Below are 23,381 nucleotides of genomic sequence, written 5' to 3' on the forward strand. Positions count from 1 at the left end.
TCTTTAATCCCTTTTGAGTTTATTTTTGTGTATGGTGAGTTTCTTTAAAAAACATTACTACATTTCCCTTACTTCTCCTACTAGCACTCAGAGCCATTGGTGTTGATGCTTGTGCCTCAGTCTGAACTTGTTTTATCTGAAATTATACTTGATAAGGATCTGATCCACCATGTCACTGAGAATGGATTCTGACTGGAAAGTCTGCAAACTCTTAAAAACTAAAGCAACCTGCTTTATATTGCTTCTCAGCCAACTTGACTAAACTTTAACGATTTTCCTCAGAATAATTTACAGTGCAATCATGGGGTATCTTGGAAAGATAGTGCTTTTAGCCATTTACTTTTAGCTATTAGCATTATTAATGATAGCATAGAATATATATGCCTCATTTAAGTATTCATCTGAAAATTCCAAATACTTCACTTTACAATAGCTCTTTTTGAGCTTCCTGGGTAATTGCATACTCTCCTCTAGTGCCATCTATATCTGTGTTCTTCAGTAGCCATATGTCACTCATGACTGTCACATTAAATTATGCAGATGTCAGATGCTTTTTTCTTTCATCACAGAAAGTTCTTTTAGACAGTGCTTTTCTGCTTGATTTTCAATCAAAAAGAATTGGAAGAACAAGTCCAGATCTCTTCTTAGAGCACCAGATCTCTTATCAGAGTAACTTCTGAATATATCTACTTGGCAACTCAAATTCCAAATGCAAAATAACACTTGTCATCTTTGTTTCAGACTTGTTCCTCTTATATTCTCTAGAAAATGGTACCTCCACCTACCCACATATTCAAACCAGAACCTCCAAGTCATCTACTCCTGCTTTTTTCTTACTTCTTTATATAAGCAATTGCCACATCCGTTACCTTTTTCCTTTTTCTAACCCATTTTCTATACTTCAGCCATGGTGATCTAAAGTGTAAGTCTGATTCTGTCATACCTCACTTAAAACACTTTATTCTAAACTGCCTTTAGGTTGAAGTCTAATCTCTTTAACACGCATCCTAGGATTTTCAGGATTTTGTCTCTGTTTAGTAGTTCTCTGGGCTTCCCTGGTGGCTCAGCTGGTAAAGAATCCGCCTGCAATGTGGGAAACCTGAGTTCGATCCCTGGGTTGGGAAGATCTCCTAGAGAAGGGAAAGGCTACCCACTCCAGTATTCTGGCCTGGAGAATTCCATGGACTGTATAGTCCAAGGGGTCACAAAGAGTCGGACACGACTGAGTGACTTTCACTGACTTTCCCTTCACTTAGTAGTTCTCTAGCCCCATCTTTTGCCAAGCTCAGTTCCTTCTTCCCCTCACCTCCACCTCTACTGGCCTGAAGCTATCTTCTCCTTGCCCTTTACGTCTTCTACACTCCATCCACCTGACAAATCCCTTAACTCTGTACCTCTTTCATGTAGCTAAGTAACTCCTCTTCATCTTTCAGAACTCTGTATAGACATCATTTCTAGGAACTGGGTTAGGCATACCTTTTCAGGGTTCCTGAAGTACTCTCATCCTTAGGATGATACATTATAATTGCTTACCTAAGCAACTATACATATATGTATATAATATATTTGTATTTGACATTAGACAAAATTGTTCTGAGGCAAACCTCATCTTATTGCTGTATTTCTAATAGTTAATGCTAGGCACATAGTAGACTCTCAGTATTAGTTGGCCAAATATTTCCAAGATTATTACAAGCCTAATCTTCTAGATGTCTGAGAAATCAGTTTTATATTTGATTTGGAGTGTTTTTTTTAACCTATTTAAATTTTTTAAAAATTATTTAACTTGTATTTTACAAGAGTCAAGCACAGTTGTTAACTTCAGCATATACATCAGTAAACAAAATAATAATCCCTGATGTTATGGAGCTTTCATTCTGTGAAGGAGACAAACGATGAACAAGTAAAATCTATAGTGTGTTAGTTACAAGGGCCGAGGAGAAAAATAAAGTAAGGAGGAAAGATACAAATTATGAAAGAGGAGTGCAATTTAAAATAGTTTGGCCAGGGAAGGGCCTCCTGGGAAGGTCACAAATGAGCAGATTTCCAAAAGGAAGTAAAGAAGTGGGCCAAATGAATGTCTGAGGTGACAGCATCCTAGGCAGTAGAAACAGCACATGCAAAGGTCCTGAGGCAGGCGCTAGCCTGATTTACTTGAAAAACAGCAGACAGGCCAGAGTAACTTTAGTAGAGTGAGCAATAGGGACAGTAAGAAGAGGTTAACAGGATAACAGTGGCTGTGTAATATGGGGCCTTATAATCATTTGTAAGGACTTTTACTGTAAGTGAGCAAGAAGCAATTGGAGAGTTTTGAGCAGAGAAGTGGCAAGGTCTGCCTTATCATTGAAACAGACTTCTTCTGGTTCCTGTGTTAAGAATGAACTGTATGCAGATCAGTTATGAAGATTTTTCAGTAATCTAAGCAATGGTGATTTGACTTGAGTGTTAAAAATGGAGGTGGCTGGAAAGTGGTCAAATTCTGTATATATTTCAAAAGTATTAACACTAACAAAATTTTATATGGATTGTGGAACAAGAGAGAAAGAGAGGAATCAAGAATGACTAAGTGGTTTTTGGCCTGAGCAGCTGGAAGGACAGAGTTGCCATTTTCTCAGATGGAAAAGACTGAGAGGAGCAAGTTTTGGGTAGGAGGTATGGCAAGAGCTCAGTTTGACACCTGTCGGGTTTAAGATGCCTGTCATCCAAATGGAGCTGTCAACTAGGCTGTTAAATATATGAGTGTAAAGGACAGATCCATGTAGGAGATATAAATTTGGAGTGTATCAGCACATAGATAGCATTTAAAGCCACAAAACTGACTTGACATACTAATGGTATAAATATAAATAGGAAAGAGAAGATAAGTGACCTGAGTCCTGAGGTCCAGCATTTAGAAAGTAAACAGGAATACAAGCAGACAATAAAGGAGACTACAGAGGTCAGTGAGAAACCAGCAGTATCCTGGAAGCCAAGTTAAAAAAAAATGTTGTAGTTATTGCTGTTAAATCAGATGGAGACTAGAATCAGCCATTAGATTTTGCAATGTGAAAGTTATCTGTGACTTGATAAGAGTAGTTTAGGAGAACAGCTGGAGGTAAAGCCTAGCTGAAGTGAATTCAGGAGTTTGAGGAAAGAAATTGGAGATAGAAAGTTTCAACAGTTGTTGAGTAATTTTGTTGTAAAATGAAGGGAAGAAATAGGGCAGCTCTAGAGAGGAAAGTAGAGACAACAGAGGGATTATTTTTAATACAAGAGAAAAAATTGTAGCGTGATGGAAAAGATCCAGTAGAAGTGATGGTGATACTGAAGTGAGAGGGCAGAATTCCAGGAGCAGAATCTTCAAGTAAGCCAAAGGGGTTGGAGTCTTGTACAAATAAAAGGTTGGTATTAGCAAGGAGGCTAGTGCTTCATCCATGGAAATGGGAGGCAAGCTAGAATTTATGGGTACAGATGCTGCTAGAGTCGTAGATGCTATGGTAGGAGCTTGTGGAGCTTCTGTTCTGATTGATTCTGTTTTTCTCATCAAATTGGGAAGTAATCAACTGACAGTGAGAGCAAGGGTGGAGAAAAGAAATCATAAGAAATAGTCATCTGGAAGAGTAAAGTGCATTAACTGAGAACAAGGAGGAAGGAGAAGGCAGGAAATAACTGTCTTGCAAGAGGGAAAGAGAATGGGCCAGAGAAACAAAATGTGATTGCTGGGCAGTGTTTTGATCTCACGGGAGTGTCATGGTGATCAATTTAAAGTGTACTTTTTTCCAGTCATGTTTTAACTGCATGGTTGCAGACACCAACACTGTGACAAGGTGATTTAACTAGAGTTGCAGTTGAGCCATACAACTTCAGCAAAACCCAAAAAGACAAGAAAATTGAGTATGTATGCAAATACATAATGTACTATTGGCATTGATTTTTTTAAATCACAAGAGGAGGGAAGTAGCATTTGCAAAAGGCCTCAATTGTTTATGTGTGACAAGCAAAGTAGTCCAGTAATTAAACTGTGCACCACTGAAAATTTTTGTTTCAGGCTTTGTAGAATTCATTTGGGATCCCTTGTCAACCACACAGACCACAAGTTTAATAACGCAGTGCAGAATGATTCTTGAAGAACAGTCCACTTGTGAAAATGAAGTTAATAAAGGCAAACAGGTAATAATGTCTAGAATTATAAATTTCTAAATTTACTTTTAAATCAATATAATTTATTATAAATCTTTGTTTTCAGACGATGCAGAAGCAATTATCAGAACACTATTGATGAAAAATATTTACGACCGACCATTTTTTGCTCAATATAATTAGTAATATGAAAGGATACACCTTGATATTTCCAAACATTCTTACAGAAATCATAATCATTATAATAAAATACACAAAAATGCAGTAAGATCCAGATTATTACTTTCATTCTTATTAGCGTATTTCTCTCTGTTCAGTGGTCTGATTTGTTCAACAGGTCTCATGGCCCAACCACCTGTTTTTCAGATTTGTGAATGTACATTGGCCCTGCAGAGATGAACAAGCATAAATACATTAGTACACATTGATTCCTTCTAAAAGAAAAGAAAGCTAATTACATTTGTTCTTTTGGCAAAAATCTAGTAATAGTATGACCTTCAGTTCAGTTCAGTTCAGTCGCTCAGTCGTGTCCCACTCTTTGCAACCCCATGAATTGCAGTACACCAGGCCTCCCTGTCCATTACCAACTCCCGAAGTTCACTCAAACTCAAGTCCATCAAGTCGGTGATGCCATCCAGCCATCTCATCCTCTGTCATCCCCTTCTCCTCCTGCCCCCAATCCCTCCCAGCATCAGAGTCTTTTCCAATGAGTCAACCCTTCACATGAGGTGGCCAAAGTACTGGAGTTTCAGCTTTAGTGTCAGTTCTTCCAAAGAACAACCAGGACTGATCTCCTTTAGAATGGACTGGTTGGATCTCCTTGCAGTCCAAGGGACTCTCAAGAGTCTTCTCCAACACCACAGTTCAAAAGTATCGATTCTTCAGCACTCAGCTTTCTTCACAGTCCCAATTCTCACATCCATACATGACTACTGGAAAAACCATAGCCTTGACTAGACAGACCTTTGTTGGCAAAGTAATTTTAAAACTAGACTAACATTCAGTATTTTAACTAGTTGTCTATAATCTGCATAGTCAAGAACAGGTAGCTCTTTGAGGATTCAAAGTTTAATAGGATAGATTCTCAGCATAATGTAGAATTTTTACTGAACATAAGACATAAAGAGGAAGGAACTTTTCAGAGGCTGTGGTGAGAGTTTCTTGAATCTTTTATTGCAGTACTCTTTTTTAAAATCATTTTGTTGATAACAATATTGTAGATTGATGAGGTTAAAAGAGTAAGACAGTTTTATGTTGAGTTTTAAGAGAATTAATAGAGAGATTCACAGACTGGAGGAAACCCAGAGTGGAATAATCAAAGTAGTTGAAAAGCAAGGAGACATGTCATATTCATATTCTGTGCACCAATAAGTTCTAAGTAATGAAGGTGGGAAGCTGTAAGAAGAAAAAGAAGAGGATACCAGTGTGATTCTGCCATCAAGAATCATGTAATCTTAGAGGAAAAAAGATACATATAAACTGTTATTTGAAGTAGGAAGTAAGTGGGAATGACAAGACTTACTTGTCTAATTCCTGCTATGTACTCGGTACTCTGTGAGGTCTTATTCCTGTGTCAGCCCACTTAGTCCCAGCAATCCTGTTAAAAATGGGTGATAGGGCTTCCCTGGTAGCTCAGTGGTAAAGAATCCGCCTGCCAGTGCAGGAGACATGGGTTTGATACCTGGTCCAGGAAGATCCCACATGCAGTGGAGCCCAGGTACCGAGCTGTTGAGCCTGTGCTCTAGAGCCTGGGAGCTGCAGATACTGAAGCCTGTGCGCCCGTGCTCCGCAACGAGAGAAGCCCATGCACCACAGCTGGAGAGTAGCCCATGCTCATTGCAACTGGAGAAGAGCCTGAGTAGAAGTGAAAGCCCAGAGTAGCCAAAAATAAATAATTAAAAAAAAACAGATGATAACTTCATCTTACAGATGAAGAATCTGGATCACAGAAACCTGTTCACAGTAATACCTTGAGTTAGAACTAAGATTTGTTGGACAGAGGAGCCTGGCAGAATACAGTCCATGGGGTTGCAAAGAGTCAGACACGACTGAAGTGACTGACCATGCATGCACTCAGTCTCACTTTAAAACCCAAGCTCATCTCACCAACCATGTTGCCTCTCCATGAGTGGCTCAGATAAAGTGCTGTGAAGCTTCAGAAAAGAGCCCGGAGAGAGAAATTTCAGCAGTGAAAGAATTTTTATTACATGTGGCATTTGAGCAAGGGCCTAAAGGAAAGAATAGGATTTGAACATTGTAGCAACCGAAGGAGAAAGGGCATTTTCCACTCACCTCCAACAGGATAAAAACATGTGAAAATCATGCAAGAATTAGATTCAACTTGAAAGAAGATGTACTTGGAGGTAATGTTTATGTTTGATGAAGGAATAAATTTATTTTGTGTTGTTACAAAGCATAGAACCAAGACGAGTATGTTAGAGCAAGCAAACAAGCAAACAGCTATATGATCCTATATTTGCTCTCTACATGGGATTATGTAATTATAGCCTAAATGTAAATAGTACATTTACATGTACAGTTTTTTAAACACTTCCACATTTTTTCATTTGATCCTCAAAACCTTGTAAAACATGTTGATTTTAATTACATTTTTACAAGTGAGGAAGCTGGGGCCTAGAGGGCCAAGTCACTTTAAAAGATCACTTTTAACAGTGGCAGGCCTGGCATTTTGTAACCACTAAAGTCTTTCAACAGTTTATGGATTCACTCATGAAGTTTTTATACTGGTAATCTTAATTCTGAAAACTCTCCTACTATGAATGTTGGAAATGGGTTTTTGGCTTTAGTAGGAGACTAGAACTACATCAGGACTTTGCAGCTTTGGCATTCTTGGCATTTGGAACCAATATTTCTTTGTGTGAGCCTGTTCTGTGCAGTAAGCTCCCTGGTCTCTACTCACTAGATGCTAGTAGCAGTTCCCAGTCTTGACAACCAAAAATATCTCTAGACTTAAAAAATATTCTGAGGCATGGCAGAGTTACTCCTACTTGAGAATCAGTGTACTGTGTAATATTCCAGGTTAGTAGCACAGTTTGCTAGTGAGCTCACTCTGTTTTTCTTAGTGATGTTTAAAGAATTGAAGAGAATGAAAAAGGCTCCAGAAGCACCAATCTGACAGCACAGTTCCTGATTTTCAAGTGAAAAGTATATGATTCTGTAAGCTAATGCCTGGTGAGAATAGTTTTAATTCTGAAGTTCTAAAATACATTATTATAGAGATGGATTATGAACACTTAAAATAAGAAAGCAGTGATTACTGTAATCTCTCACTGATGGGGTTCCTAAAACCAAATATTTGTCAAAGCATATTCTTCCATATTACTAATATCTCAGTTACTTCCACTAAGCAAGGTACTGTACAGGTACAGTAAAAAATTATTTAAATATGTTATGATTTTCTTACAGATCATATGGGGGGAAAATAGGGTATAGTTAGATACAAAGAAAACCAGTAAAAGTATACCTAAAGAATACTGCTTCATAAGGCTGGAATCCTCTCAGCTTTGTTCTGTTCAGTATTTTTATTGAATTGGATAAGTATGTAAAATACATGCTAATGAAATTTCTCAATGGCAGAGAATTAGGAATTCTATCATAAATCTATGGATAACAGAATTAGAAGCCAAAAGAATTTCAAAACACTGAGAAAAGGACTGACTCTCAAAATATAAAATGTAAAAAGAATATACATAATGTCCTACCACTGTGTTCAAAAATTCAACTGCATAAATAAAAGATGGGAGAGGCACAACTTTAAAGCAACACAGGTAGACAGATTGGGATTATAATCATCCATAAACTCAGTATGAGTCAACAGTGTCACTTGAGTAGCAGAAAGACTAATGGAAGTTCATCCTTCTAGGTGTCTGCTCTTTTGAGTAAAATTGTTATATGTGCTTTCCTCATTTCCCTAGGCTATTTGCATTTAATTTTAGGTTAAAGTATATTAAATGGAGAGTGTCTAAGATGGTATGGGAAAGAGAAAATATAGAAAAGTGAGATATCAATCTTAAAATCTGAAGAGTTTTCATATGGAAGGATGATTAGATTTGTTCTGCATAATCTTGAGAGGTATACTAAGAACAATCTGTGGAAGGTGTAGGGCAGAAGTTTGTTTCTCATTGTTAACTGAAATCTAATGGCCCATGAATCAAGGCAAATTGGGAGTGGTCAAACAGGAGATGGCAAGAGTGAACATCAACATTTTAGGAATCAGCGAACTAAAATGGACTGGAATGAGTGAATTTAACTCAGATGACCATTATATCTACTACTGTGGGCAAGAATCCCTTAGAAGAAATGGAGTAGCTATCATAGTCAACAAAAGAATCTGAAATGCAGTACTTGGATGCAATCTCAAAAATGACAGAATGATCTCTGTTCGTTTCCAAGGCAAACTATTCAATATCATGGTAATCCAAGTCTATGCCCCAAGCCGTAATGCTGAAGAAGCTGAAGTTGAACGGTTCTATGAAGACCTACAAGACCTTCTAGAACTAACACCCAAAAAAGATGTCCTTTTCCTTATAGGGGACTGGAATGCAAAAATAGGAAGTCAAAAAACACCTGGAGTAACAGGCAAACTTGGCCTTGGAGTACAGAATGAAGCAGGGCAAAGGCTAATAGAGTTATGCCAAGAGAACACACTGGTCATAGCAAACACCCTCTTCCAACAACACAAGAGAATACTCTATACATGGACATCACCAGATGGCCAACACCAAAATCAGATTGATTATATTCTTTGCAGCCAAAGATGGAGAAGCTCTATACAGTCAGCAGAAACAAGACTGGGAGCTGACTGTGGCTCAGATGGTGAACTCCTTATTGCCAGATTCAGACTTAAATTGAAGGAAGTAGGGAAAACCACTAGACCATTCAGGTATGACCTAAATCAAATCCTTTATGATTGTACAGTGAAAGTGAAGTTACTCAGTCGTGTCCAACTCTTTGCGACCCCATGGACTGTAGCCTACCAGGCTCCTCTGTCCATGGGATTTTCCAGGCAATAGTCCTGGAGTGGATTGCCATTTCCTTCTCCAGGGGATCTTCCCAAACCAGGGATTGAACCCGGGTCTCCCTCATTGTAGACAGACGCTTAACCATCTGAGCCACCAGGGAAGTCCGATTATACAGTAGAAGGGAGAAATAGATTCAAGGGGCTATATCTAATGGACAGAGTGCCTGAAGAACTATGGAAGGAGGTTTGTGACATTGTACAGGAGACAGGGAGCAAGACCATCCCCAAGAAAAAGAAATGCAAAAAGGCAAAATGGCTGTCTGAAGAGGCCTTACAAATAGCTGTGAAAACAAGAGAAGCAAAAAGCAAAGGAGAAAAGGAAAGATAAACCTATTTGAATGCAGAGTTCCAAAGAATAGAAAGGAGAGATAAGAAAGCCTTCCTCAGTGATCAGTGCGAAGAAATAGAGGAAAACAATAGAATGAGAGAGACTGGAGATCTCTTCAAGAAAACTAGAGAAACCAAGGGAACATTTCATGCAAAGATGGGCAAAATAAAGGACAGACATGTTACGGGCCTAATAGATGCAGAAGATATTAAGAAGAGGTGGCAAGAATACACAGAAGAACTGTATGAAAAAGATCTTCATGACCAAGATAATCACGATGGTATGATCACTCACCTAGAGCCAGACATCCTGGAATGTGAAGTCAAGTGGGCCTTAGGAAGCATCACTATGAACAAAGCTAGTGGAGGTGATGGAATTCCAGTTGAGCTATTTCAAATCCTAAATGATGATGCTGTGAAAGTGTTGCACTCAATATGCCAACAAATTTGGAAAACTCATCAGTGGCCACAGCACTGGAAAAGGTCATTTTTCATTCCAATCCCAAAGAAAGGCAATGCCAAAGAGTGCTCAAACTACTGCACAATTGCACTCATTTCACATGCTAGTAAAGTGATACTCAAAATTCTCCAAGCCAGGCTTTAGCAATTCGTGAACCGTGAACTTCCAGATGTTCAAGCTGGTTTTAGAAAAGGCAGAGCAACCAGAGATCAAATTGCCAATGTCTGTTGGATTATTGAAAAAGCAAAGAGTTCCAGAAAAACATCTATTTCTGCTTCATTGACTATGCCAATGTCTTTGATTGTGTGGATCACCACAAACTGTGGAAAATTCTGAAAGGGATGAGAATACCAGACCACCTGACCTGCCCTTGAGAAATATGTATGAAGGTCAGGAAGCAACAGTTAGAATTGGGCATGGAATAACAGACTGGTTGCAAATTGGGAAAGGAGTACGTCAAGGCTATATATTGTCACCCTGCTTATTTAACTTATGTGCACAGTACATCATGAGAAATGCTGGGCTGAGTAAAGCACAAGCTGGAATCAAGATTGCCGGCAGACATATCAATAACCTCAGATATGCAGATGACACCACCCTTATGGCAGAAAGTGAAGAAGAACTAAAGAGCCTCTTGATGAAAGTGAAAGAGGAGAGTGAAAAAGTTGGCTTAAAGCTTAACATTCAGAAAATGAAGATCATGGCATCCGGTCCCATCACTTCATGGCAGATAGATGGGGAACAGTGGAACCAGTGTCAGACTTTATTTTGGGGGGCTCCAAAATCACTGCAGATGGTGACTGCAGCTATGAAATTAAAAGATGCTTACTCTTTGGAAAGAAAGTTATGACCAACCTAGATACCTTATTCAAAAGCAGAGACATTACTTTGCCAACAAAGGTCTGTCTAGTCAAGGCTATGGTTTTTCCAGTGGTCATGTATGGATGTGAAAGTTGGACTGTGAAGAAAGCTGAGCGCCGAAGAACTGATGCTTTTGAACTGTGGTGTTAGAGAAGACTCTTGAGAGTGCCATGGACTGCAAGGAGATCCACCCAGTCCATTCTAAAGGAGATCAGCCCTGGGTGTTCTTTGGAAGGAATGATCCTAAAGCTGAAACTCCAATACTTTGGCCACCTCATGCGAAGAGTTGACTCTTTGGAAAAGACTCTGACGCTGGGAGGGATTGGGGGCAGGAGGAGAAGGGGACTACAGAGGATGAGATGGCTGGATGGCATCACCGACTTGATGGACGTGAGTTTGAGTGAACTCTGGGAGTTGGTGATGGATAGGGAGGCCTGGTGTGCTGTGATTCACGGGGTCGCAAAGAGTCAGACACGACTGAGCAACTGAACTGTACTGAAAAAGCCTAAGAATATGACTTAGTAAAGGTATAGGGGAACAGGATTTCTCATTCTGACTAGTGGGACTGTAAATGGGATACCCCTATTTCAGAAAACAACTTGGCATTCTCTCCAAAGTTGACATGAACTGGATTCTAGCAATTCCATCTCTACATATATACCCATTAGAAATATATGCCCATGCATACTAAAAGACATGCTCTACAGGAATTTATATAGTAACATGATTCATAATAACCCCGAAACCAAAGACCAGCTAAATAAATGTTCTATCATGCAACAGAATACTATGGTGCAATGAAAAGGCACCAGCCACTGCAGTATGCAACCACATGGATGAATGAAGTTCTCTTGTACCTAATTTACAATTATGTTAACACCTAGGTCTTTGAGTGTGTACAAATTTGCACTATTCTGTTAAAATTGCTTCTTTTGGTTCATACATTTCTTTTTTTTTTTTTTTTGATTCATACATTTCTATCTATGACTATCAGTGATGCTTGTACATTTTTTAAAAATAGGATTTACTTAAATCCATTGTTTCAAGAATGAAGAAGGCAATAGAAGATGATGTTTTTATTCCTCTGTATCCAAAGAGGTAAGAGTTGCCAATTTCTAGATTTTATGAAATAGTTACTCCTGCAATACAGATTCATTTCTTCCCGATGCAGGGTTTGCAGGGATCAAACCCGGGTCTCCTGCATTCCAGGCAGATGCTTTATCCTCTGAGCCACCAGGGAAGCCCCATAGGTTGGGAAGATTCCCTGGAGGAGGAAATGGCAACCCACTCCAGTTTTCTTGCCTGGGAAATCCCACGGACAGAGGAACTTGGCAGACTACCTTCTGTGGGGTCACAAAAGAGTCAGACCTGATTTAGCAACTAAACAACAACAACAAGTAAGATTTGTAATGTTTTAGAGCCTTCAGGGCTCCCCTGATGGCTCAGCTGGTAAAGAATCCGTCTGTGATGCGGGAGACCTGAGTTTGATTCCCTGGGTTGGGAAGATCCCCTGGAGAAGGGAAAGGCTACCCACTCCAGTACTCTGGCCCAGATAATTCAATGGACTGTATAGTCCATGGGGTCGCAAAGAGTCAGACATGACTGAGTGACTTTCACTTTCACTTTCAGTGTTTTAGGTAACTAATATATCTGCACAGTTAAAAAGTAAGAATGTGTATTTAAAATTTTTTCTAATGTTTAAAATGAAAAATCTTATTCTCTTCTGCTCCTGACCTCCATCCACCCAGTTTTTGCCTTCTTTGTGTACACTGTTGGTAATTTTTTTTTTTTTTTACCCTTTTGGAATTTCTCTCTGCAATTAGAATTAAATACTTTAGATAGAATTTTAATACTTACAATGCAATTAGAATTAATCTTGTTTCCCCCTCTTTTTTATAGCAAAGTAAGTATATTGTAGTCATAACCATTGTTTTGTGCCTTACTTTGACTTAGTACATCTTTGAGATCTTTTTGTGTCATCCACAGATTGTTTTTTAGCTGCACAATATGCCATTATATGGCTGTATTATAGTTGATGAACATGTAAGCAGTAAACCATTACTAACAGTGTTGTGAATAATTTTATGGACATAGTATCCTGTACAGGAGAAGCCAATGGCACCCCCCTCCAGTACTCTTGCCTGGAAAATCCCATGGATGGAGGAGCCTGGTGTGCTGCAGTCCATGGGGTCGCTGAGAGTTGGACACAACTCAGTGACTTCACTTTCACTTTTCACTTTCATGCACTGGAGAAGGAAATGGCGACCCACTCCAGTGTTCTTGCCTGGAGAATCCCAGGGACAGCGGAGCCTGGTGGGCTGCCGTCTATGGGGTCACACAGAGTCGGACACGACTGAAGCGACTTAGCAGTAGCAGCAGTATCCTGTACATGTGCAAATGTATCTATAGAAGGCATTCTCAAACATGGATTGTTGAGTATGAGTATACATACATTAGTAATTTTATTAGATATCACCAGAGCACCTTCAGTTATATTGTTAAGACTTAGTTTGGTTGATTAAAAAAAAAAAGTAACCATTCAGTTCTTTAAACTCTGTTTCTGAAAGATGAACAGTCATTGCATTTTCTTTCTTTTGCTTTAAATTAGTGCTGTAGAAAACAGAACATCACCACATGCAAAGTTTCAAGAAAGACAGTTCTGGTCAGGTCTAAAGGTAAGCAGAAAAACTGCAAAAATAAAAAAATTTTTTCTTTCCAAAAAAGTTTACTACATAGTGAAGATCGGAAAAATTCTTCTGTAAAGGACCAGACAGTAAGTATTTTAGGTTTTGTAGGTCATATAATGTCTGTTGAACTGTTCAGCTCTGTCACTGTAGTGCAAGCAGTCATAGACAATATGTAAATAAATGAGCATGTCTGTGTTTCAGTAAAACTTTACTTTATGGACACTGAAATTTGACTGTCATATAATTTTCATGTCTTAAAGTACTCTTTTTTTCAATCATTTAAAATTATAAAAGCCATCCTTAGTTCACCAACTCTATGAAAACAGACCATAAGCTGGATTTAACTCACAGGCCATAGTTGTCTAACCTTGGTCTAATCTAAACAGTAAAGGATGAAATTGGTGCTGAATCAGTGGCAATGGGGACAGTAAGGAAAAGAGTGTTTCAAAAGATTTTTAGGATGAAGCATCAAAAGAACCCAATGACTGATTACAGAATTAATTCTACCGTGAAGAATGTAGAGTGTTAGCCAAGTTTTTGACTTTGGCACCCTATTAACTTACGGTGGCATTCTTTGAGGGCATTGGAAAAGGAAGAAAAGGTTTGGAAGGAAAGATAAGTGGACATAGTGGATGTAAGGTATCTTTGAGATAAAGGGAGGCACTTGAATACATGAGTCTGAATTACAGGAGACAGATCTGAGCTGGAGATTTGGGAGTCAGTCACATTTAGGCAGTGTTTGGAGGCATGGTCATGAATGACAACCCCTGAGCAGAAGAAGCAGTGGGCAGACAAAGTGAAGTCTTCAGACAGGCCTTAAGAACAAGCTGTTAAACTAAGAATGGTCACAAGAGAGTGGCATCAGGAAAACTAAGTGAAGGACTTTTGAGAACAAAGTATTAATGCCACTGAAGAGAATTAGAAGGAAGACTGAAAATGTTTACTGGGTTTCATAATTACAAGGTGAGACGCTTTACCCTCTGAGCCACCAGGGAAGGCCATAATTATAAGGTCATGAATGACCTCAGCAAGAATAGTTTTGATAGGGTGAATCAATACTTGTCATATGGTTGGGTCAGGAAAAAGGCTTTTCAGGAAGAGGGAGCAACATCAACAATGACATTGTGAAAAAGCACTGCATGTTAGTACAACAGGATGTAGTTTAGCACTTATGTGATAAATTTAGTAGTGGAAAGAAAGTGGAAGCTACCATAAAATTCACATAAAGATCTGCATTTACAGGAGAGAAATGCAACCCATATTATTTTGATTAGAATTTTATTGGAGTTTCTTAAAAGGATTTTACCCAAAATATCTCCAAACTCACAGGTTATTATTAATCTTATTTTCTATATTAGAGCAGTGAGGTTCTCAGGTTTGATTGATTTCTCAAAGTCACATATTGGTAACAATACCACTGGCTTTAACATCAGTGCTTTTATGAATCCTGGGGTCCTGCAGTCTTATATCGGATGGCCCCAGCCTCCAAGAGAGAACTGATTGAGAAGGAAGATTATTGATCTAGAAAAGCTCCAGCAAGGTAATTTGAAATAGATTTTGAGCAATTATCCTAAAAAAAAAAAAATGAAGATAGGATGAAGAAATATTTGCAGGTTGGGAAGAATGAGTGTTTACTCAGAAATGTTTTCTATTCTAAAATTGATGGTCCCAACAGTGCTAATTGTGATGAGTTTTACAGTTTGACCAGCTTTTTGTTTGTTGGAGACTATTACAGTTTTCCTTTGGAGAAAAGGTACATAGTCACTTGAAATTTTGTTGTATTTTAGCTCTTCGGCAATATTCTTCTTTGGAATGAACTCCTCCCAGAAGACACTTTGCAAGAGCTAGGACTAGGGAAGCTGCTGAATCGTTACCTTATCATAGCTCTTGTCAATGCCATACCTGGCCCAGATGTTGTTAAAAAGTGCAGCCAGGTAAGTTGTATAGAAATTGATCATCATTTTATCATTTTTAAAAGTTATTAAAATTAATTTTATAGCAAAATAATTTAAATTGTGTTACTTATAATAACAAATTAACAGACTGGAAATCTGGGAGAATCCAGTATTTAAAAATTAGTATACTGGTTAACTATTTACAAAATGACTGTTAGAGCCTCACCTCTCACTTAAATACCAATGTAAATTATAGCTAAAGTAAAAAATTAAGTGTAAAAAACTAAAACTATAAAATATTGTACTAGGAAGATAAATGACTATACCTGATGTTAAGGGAGTCCTTTCTGAACTTTAATGCAAAAAAAAAAAAAAAATGGTGAGAACAGGTAATAGATTTGGTAAGATTTTTGGTCAGCAAACAACATTAAACAGAAAGGTATCAGGACTGTAAAAAGGATTGCATTTGAGTCAGTGCTAATGAGTGGATCAGCCCAGAGCCTATTACACAGAGTGAAGTCAGAAAGAGAAAGACAAATATTGTATATTAACACATATATATGGAATCTAGAAAGATGGTACTGATAATCCTATGGGTGGGACAGCAAAGGAGACACAAACATAAAGGACAGACTTTTTTTTATTTAAATTTATTTATTTTAATTGGAAGCTAATTACTTTACAATATTGTATTGGTTTTGCCATACATCAACATGAAGTTTGCGAGACAGCAAAAGAGACACAGATGTATAGGACAGACTTTTGGACTCAGTAAGAGAAGGAGAGGGTGAGATGATTTGAGAAAATAGCACTGAAAAATGTACATTACCATATGTAAAATAGCCAAACAATGGGAATTTAATGTATGACACAGGGTACCCTGTGACAACCTGGAGGGGTGGGATGGGGTGGGGCGGGAAGTGGGTAGGGGGTTCAGAATGGAGGGGACCCATGTATACCCCTGGCCCATTCATTGATGTATTGATGTATGGCAGAAACCATCACAATATTGTAATTATCCTCCAATTAAATAAATAAAGGTAGCAGGATTGTTTGATTATTGTTAAAACTCGAAGATGGGTTTATTGGGCTCACTATACCTGTTCTTCCCTTGTGGCTTCCCTTATGGCTCAGGCAGTAAAGAATCTGCCTGCAGTGTGGGAAACCTGGGTTTGATCCCTGGGTTGGGAAGATCCCCTGGAGGAGGGCATGGCAACCCACTCCAGTACTCTTGACTGGAGAATCCTCATGGAAGAGGAGCCTGGTGGCCTACAGTCCATGGGATCACAAAACAGTTGGACACGACTGAGCACATACTTATTCTTTCTCTTGTTGTTTATGTTTGGAATTTTCTATAATAAAAAGTTAAATAGAAAGAAAGTTGAAAAACAGAGAAATAAGTTATAATGTGCATAACGAGGATAAATACCTACATTTTTTTAAAAGCTCTCTACAAATCTGTACACAGTTTGAATGTGCTTATTGAAAATGACCAAAAGGCAAAGCTATCCCCCCCCGAAAAAGAATATGCCAAAGTAACCTCTAAACATGTTGAAAATATTAATAGTATTAATTAATATAATATAATAGTATTAATATAATCAGAGAATTGTAAATAGTTCAGTAAGGATTTTTTTTTTTTGCTGTTATTTTCATTGTAATTCCAGTATTGTCATAAGCACAGGGAAACAACAGCCCCACATCTGTCCAGGAACATCATTCATCTAGAAAGTGTGGAGAGGCAATTCTGGGAAATAGTTTCTGCACTGGGGGAAGAGGAATACAACTCTGGAGACTCTTTTGGCACAATCGATATAAAACCTTTAAAGTTCATACCCTTTTAGGGAACTTCCCTAGTGATTCAGTGATTGAGAATCTACCTTCCAATGCAGGGGACTTGAGTTCAATCCCTTGTCAGGGAACTAAGATCCCACATGCCACGGGGCAGCTAAGCCCATGCACCACAACTAGAGAGCCTGCATGCCACAATTAGAGAAGCGTCCCACCACAGCAAAGAACCATCAGCCAAAATAAAAAAAAATAAAGTCCACATACTTTTACATAGCAATTTTGCTTCTAGGAAATTATCCTAAGTTAAAAAATCAATGGACATAATTTTCTAAGAATGTGGGAAAATATTTATATTCTTATATAAGGTTTTTTTTTTTTTTTAGTATACATGTATATGTAATGTTAGATAGCAGTTCCTGAAAGTGTGAAAGTCAGTCGTATCCGACTCTTTGCAACCCCATAGACTGTACAATTCATGGAATTCTCCAGGCAAAAGAAGAGTAGAGTGGAGTGGGTAGCCTTTCCCTTTTCCAGGAGATCTCGCTAACCCAGGGATCGAACCAGGTCTCCCACATTGCAGGTGGATTCTTCACTAGCTGAGCCACAAGGGAAGCCTAAGACTTCTTCCCAACCCAGGGACTGAACCCGGGTCTGCCACGTTGCAGGCATATTCGTTACCAGCTGAGCCACAAGAGAAGCCCAGGAATACTGGAGTGGGTAGGCTTTCCCTTCTCCAGGGGATCTTCCTGACCCAGGAAATCAAACTAGGGTCTCTGCATTGCAGGCAGGTTTCTAGACAATTCCTGTCTAGCAGTTCCTAGACAATGATTATTTTCCCAGCTATGGTTTTTGTATCGTGTAGTTTTTAACTGCATTATTCATCAGATAGTTCAATCTTCATCCATCCTGTTTGTGTTTCAGATTTCAATTTAGTTCTCTTTGACCAGAAAGCTCTACTATGCAGTAGAGGATATATGACATTCTCTTCACAGTTTGTGGCTGGAAAACCAGATCAAAACAGTGTGGCTTTAAGTCCCAGGATCATTTATGGGAAAGCTAGATAGTTCCTTCCGAATTTTATTGAGCCTTGTGATACAAAACAAGGGAAAAGCAAGTGTAAATGACATTAAATTCCAGATCAGTTAAGGGCTGGTTTTAAAACTAAAAAGATATAGTTTGTATAACAAGACTTATAGGACTTTCTGCCTTAGGCCACTAGTGTATCTGTTTTTTCTAGATAATTGAAAAAAGTGATTAAGAAATAGAATAAATCATTTTCAACTGTGTTTTCCCTGTTGACCAACTAGATTTATTTTAGAAAACATGCATTCCAGAACTTTCTTTTAATATATTTTATTATATATATATATATATAGTACAACTTTCTACTTTCTAGAGGTACATACTGATCTGACCTTAGCAACTAACATAACCAAGAATTTCGTTAGAGAGTATGATCTCATATTTTTCCTTGCTCCCATTCTCTCTCCTTTTTTAAAAAAAATTCTTCCTTCTCCAACAAGGAAGTTTTCCTTTTTGTTTACAGTTTTTGTTTTTTTCCAAAACTTTTCCCCCAAGTCATGTATTACCTTTAGCATGATGATAGTAAGTGTTGTTTGAGAGGTTCTTTTTCCCCCAAAAGAAACAAATGAATGCACATACATTGACTCCTTCTGCTGCCACTGACATTTAAAGCAATGTATTAAATTAGAAGAAAACTGTAATAAATTTTTTTATACAGTGTATCTTAGAATGACCTTGATTTCTTAACTCTAATTTATTCATATAGGTTATACACAAAGTCATCTAATGTCATATTGTGAAATCACACTAAATATACCTATTTTATACAGTTGACCTTTGAATAGCACAGATGTAAGCTGCATGGGTCCACTTCTATGTGGATTTTTTTTCAATAAATATCAGTACATACCAGAGTACTTCACAATCCACAGTGGTTAAACTTGTGGATGCAGAACCACAGATATGTAGGGCCAACTGCAAAGTTAATACACTGATATTTATCTGTGCATAGGTCACTGTCCCTAACTCCCTGCATTGTTAAAGGGCCAAATGTAGGTTTGTTAACTAAGTGTTTTGTGCCTGCACATTTCTGGTGTTTAGTTATAGATTATGTTTTGTACAATTTAATCACTCAGGAATAGAGAGTAATGAAAGTATTACAAGTACTAGTAAGTATTTATAAAGAGTAGTCTCCTTTAAGCTTTCGGTATCCAAATATGATTTTTTTTTTAAAGTATAAAACCTTAACAAAGAAAGGGGAAATTCTCAAAAGTTATTTAACCATGAATAAAAGAATATGGAAGAATAATAAAATATGGAAGAATAATACAACCAACATGAGTAGTGTGTATGTCAAAGTTGTTCAGTCGTATCTGAGTGTTTGTGACCCCATGGACTATACAGTTCATGGAATTCTCTAGGCCAGAATACTAGAGTGGTTAGCCTTTCCCTTCTCCAGGGGATCTTCCAAGGAATCTTAGCATGAGTAGTATAAGGATTAAATGAGATTATGTTAAAGTACTTAGTTAATAACTGTCATTAAAAATTAACCATCTGTTTTGATTATCAGATAGCAGCATATTTACCAGAAAAGTGGTTCCAAAGCTCTGCCATGAGAACATCCATTCCCCAGCTAGAAAATTTCATCCAGTTTTTACTGCAGTCTGCACATAAATTATCTAGAAATGAAATCAGGTAATGCATATTTTATTTGTACCTCCATAAGCGTTATTTAGGCTTCTGTTCTTGGCAATTTTTAGAAAGATTTGTACTTTACTTTTAAAAATCTGAGACTGTCACTGTAGAATTAGGAGATGTTTTCATATGCAACTTTAGAATCACTCAGTATTTTACACCTCAGGCATATTAGTTCATATGTTTAAATGCAAATCTCTTCCAAAATAAGCACTTCCAGAAAACTGTATCACAGAGGAATTTAGAATTAAAACTGTAAGTCAAAAGCCTTTTATTTAAGCATGTTTTTAATATCTTTCTAATTTTCCTAGCCATTTCAAAATCTCAACATTTGTTAAGTATAGATCTGCAACCTGGCATTTACCCAGCAGTAGCTGGATCTCATTCACAGCACTAGATGTTTAAGGACTTGAATACAATGGTGTTGGCAAACCACCTCAAAACACAAACAAACAAAAAAAACCCCTCAAATTGTAGCATTTGATTATATCTGTGGGATAAATACTTCCACCATGATAGTCCATATAAACTGTTGGTAGCAGCACACCACTGCTCAGATTTCTAATGATAGATTTCTTCTGTGCTTTTTCTACTTTTTTATAGTCATTCACATTAAAATTTGCCAGAATATATCCACTAATAGTCTCTGATGGAATTTCATGATTATGTGGAGAGGGTAGCATCTAAATACTTAACGCAGTATATTTTAGATATTGGCATCAGGTAAAGTTTTTGTTTCAGATTAACTACTGATGTTTCACTGTGCCCTTATACATTGCATTTCTAAGAGGGAAAATGCCCCCCTTTTTTTTTTTTTTTCAGGGATGAAGTCAAAGAAATAATTCTTATTCTGGTGAAAATAAAAGCTTTGAATCAAGCAGAATCCTTCATAGAAGAATATCACCTAGATCATCTTAGATCAGTAATTAAAGAATTTGAATAAACTTTTTAGGAAAGTACTAAAATGAGATTTTACTATAGTCACACTTGGCTGTTTTGCTTGTAGAAAAAGAAAAAAAGGTGTTGCCTTTTCTTTATTCCCAGTAATGGAGGAGAGATTTCCTAAACCAAAAGAATAGCACTCTATCCCTCCATTCCCTCCATCTTCTGCCTTCTGGTATCAAGAAAGACTGAGCCTCCCCTTTTTGAGTGTTTGCAGGAATTAAATACACAGGAACAGTAAGTGTTTAACATATTTCCATTTGATTCTTCTGATGACTTTTCCAGCTTAAGAAAGGACTTGAAGCTTATTGTAGCTGCTTTGGCTTTGCTGAGTCTTCTGTCCTGAACCATAAAAACATCTTTTAGTTCTCTTCACTTTAGCAATCTGCTTTTAACTCATTTGTATGAGTTAAAATGAAAATCTTAATTGGAATGAATTACTTATTAAGTACTCTGATTAAGGCATTTTAAAGCTACTAATGGTTGTCAGATTGTGCTTCAGAACCTATACCAGTATATTGTTCTAACACAAGTCTGAGAACAGAACAGCCAATGACTCTCTGCCAGCAGTGTTTTTTTTTAACTCATTTGTACTTAATAGGTGAAAAAAAAATCTTATTTTAATTATTTATATTGACTATTAGAGAGTGACTTCTTGTTTTCTTGGCCGTATTTAATTCTTTTTGAAGTATCTATTTTTTTCCTTATGGATTTGTAAGAGCTTTATATTTTAAAGATACTGATGGTTTGGCAGTCCAGTGGTTAGGACTCTGCACTTTCACTGCAGAGGGCATGGGTTTGACCTCTGGTCAGGGAATTAAGATCCCACAAGCTGCATGGTATGGCCAAAAATGAAAACAAAACAAAAAGGTGACTGATGTGCCCACACTGTGTTACAGTTTTCCTCATTTGCCGTTTTCTTTAAATTTGTGTATGAGTTTTGGTGTACTAAGTTATTGCTTGTTCGGTAGTTACTACTATTTTTTGTCATGCTTTTTTTGTGTGTGTCACGGTGGTGGTAGGCTTAGAGAGGAAACAAGTATTTTAAATATTCAGAACATATAGTTCATTTTTTTAAAATGTGTGTGATTAAGAATGTGAGGCAAGATCATTAATCAAAAAGAAATTGAGAACATTTTTCACAGTAAGTTTACTGATAATTTTTCTTAAATCTATTTGTTTAAATAACTTTCAGGAAGTCCTAAATGTATTCTGCAAATTGTTGCCCAAAAGATAAATCAGGAAAAAGTTGATTATATGTCCTGTTTAATAGTTTGAATAAAGAACCCAGCCTTTGAACTCTATATGTAGGGTTTGAGCGTGTGGCTTCTAACATCATCACTAGTTTTGAAGCTGCATGTAAAAAATTTTCGCAGAGTGGTATGTGATTTCTACTATAGTGAAGATTCATGACTCACTGGTATGAATGGTTTCTTAAAGTTTATTTTAGTTATACAAATTATACAGAACAGAATCTCATCTAGAAAATTCAAGCCATTGCTAAAAAAAGTCAAGTTTTCTTACACAATTATTATTCCCAGAATTAACTGCTGTTTTCACTTTGTTATCCTTTCAGAACTTTTCTCTACTTAAAAAGTATGTACACGTGTGTCTATACACAGCTTTATTTTTTATATAAGTGGCAAATATTTTATTGTTTATTAAATTTATAATTTTTTATTGTTAAAAGTGTACACCTGAAATTTCCCTATGATTTTTGTCTTTGTAATTAAAAGTGTGTTAGATGATCCCTTACATTTTTAACTTGGGTAGAGAGATTTCTCTTGCTTTTTGTAGAATTGAAGATACTAGAACTACTTTTAAAACTGAAAATTGATTTAAACTCCCAGTAGTTTTGAAATTTCATTATGCTTGGGGTTTTAATCTCAGGATTTTTATCCATCATATACTGAACTAAGGATATTCAAAAACATTTGTGAAGATTGCCTAATCCTCACTGCAGAGTTCTTTATTTTTTTTTCCCTGTTACTGTGAAACGGATGAAGAAATGGAATGGAATGAAGAAGAGAAACACCAACTAACAAAAACAAACCTTTGAGTTAACAACTTACCTCACACCTCAATTCTTTCTCTGGATTTTTTCAGGTTTTTGTTCTCTTAAAGAAAGTAAAATTTTTACAGAATCAGATAAACTACTTTTTTGGTTTTACTTTTTTATATGGCTTTTAGGAACTTTAATGTGGCCATGAAAATTTACCTCAGAACAGTTGGGTTATTATACGTAGATAACTCTATAAAATCTGAAAAAGATATTACAAGAAAATAGACCAATATTCCTCATGAATATAGAAATAAAAGTCCTTCAGATACTAGCAAACTGAACCCAGCAATGTATAAAAAGAAAAATAATAATACATTATGACCAAATAGGTTTTATTCCAGGAAGAGAAGTTCGGCTTAACATTAGAAATTTAATGAGTATAATTCACCTATGAACAGAATAAAAGAGGAAAACCATATGATCATCCAGTGATTACAGAAAAAGCATTGGACAAAATTCAACACCCTTTCCCAGTACA

At 37.1% G+C, this 23,381-nt stretch overlaps 1 protein-coding gene across 2 annotated transcripts in view; it reads left to right on the forward strand.

Annotated features, from left to right (window-relative positions):
* GCFC2 (GC-rich sequence DNA-binding factor 2) overlaps window positions 1-22,994 on the forward strand; it is a 73,772-nt gene extending 50,778 nt beyond the window's left edge. For both annotated transcript variants that reach the window (XM_040224179.1, XM_040224180.1), the window contains exons 12-17: window positions 4,028-4,149; window positions 11,830-11,906; window positions 13,417-13,483; window positions 15,283-15,429; window positions 19,775-19,899; window positions 20,722-22,994. In XM_040224179.1, the coding sequence (XP_040080113.1) occupies window positions 4,028-4,149; window positions 11,830-11,906; window positions 13,417-13,483; window positions 15,283-15,429; window positions 19,775-19,899; window positions 20,722-20,842 (659 nt within the window). In that variant the 3' untranslated portion in view covers window positions 20,843-22,994. The remainder of the gene's footprint in view (window positions 1-4,027; window positions 4,150-11,829; window positions 11,907-13,416; window positions 13,484-15,282; window positions 15,430-19,774; window positions 19,900-20,721) is intronic.
* Window positions 22,995-23,381: the final 387 nt, after the last annotated feature.

This window comes from Oryx dammah, unplaced genomic scaffold (assembly GCF_014754425.2).
Source record: "Oryx dammah isolate SB20612 unplaced genomic scaffold, SCBI_Odam_1.1 HiC_scaffold_25, whole genome shotgun sequence".
Lineage (NCBI taxonomy): Eukaryota > Metazoa > Chordata > Mammalia > Artiodactyla > Bovidae > Oryx > Oryx dammah.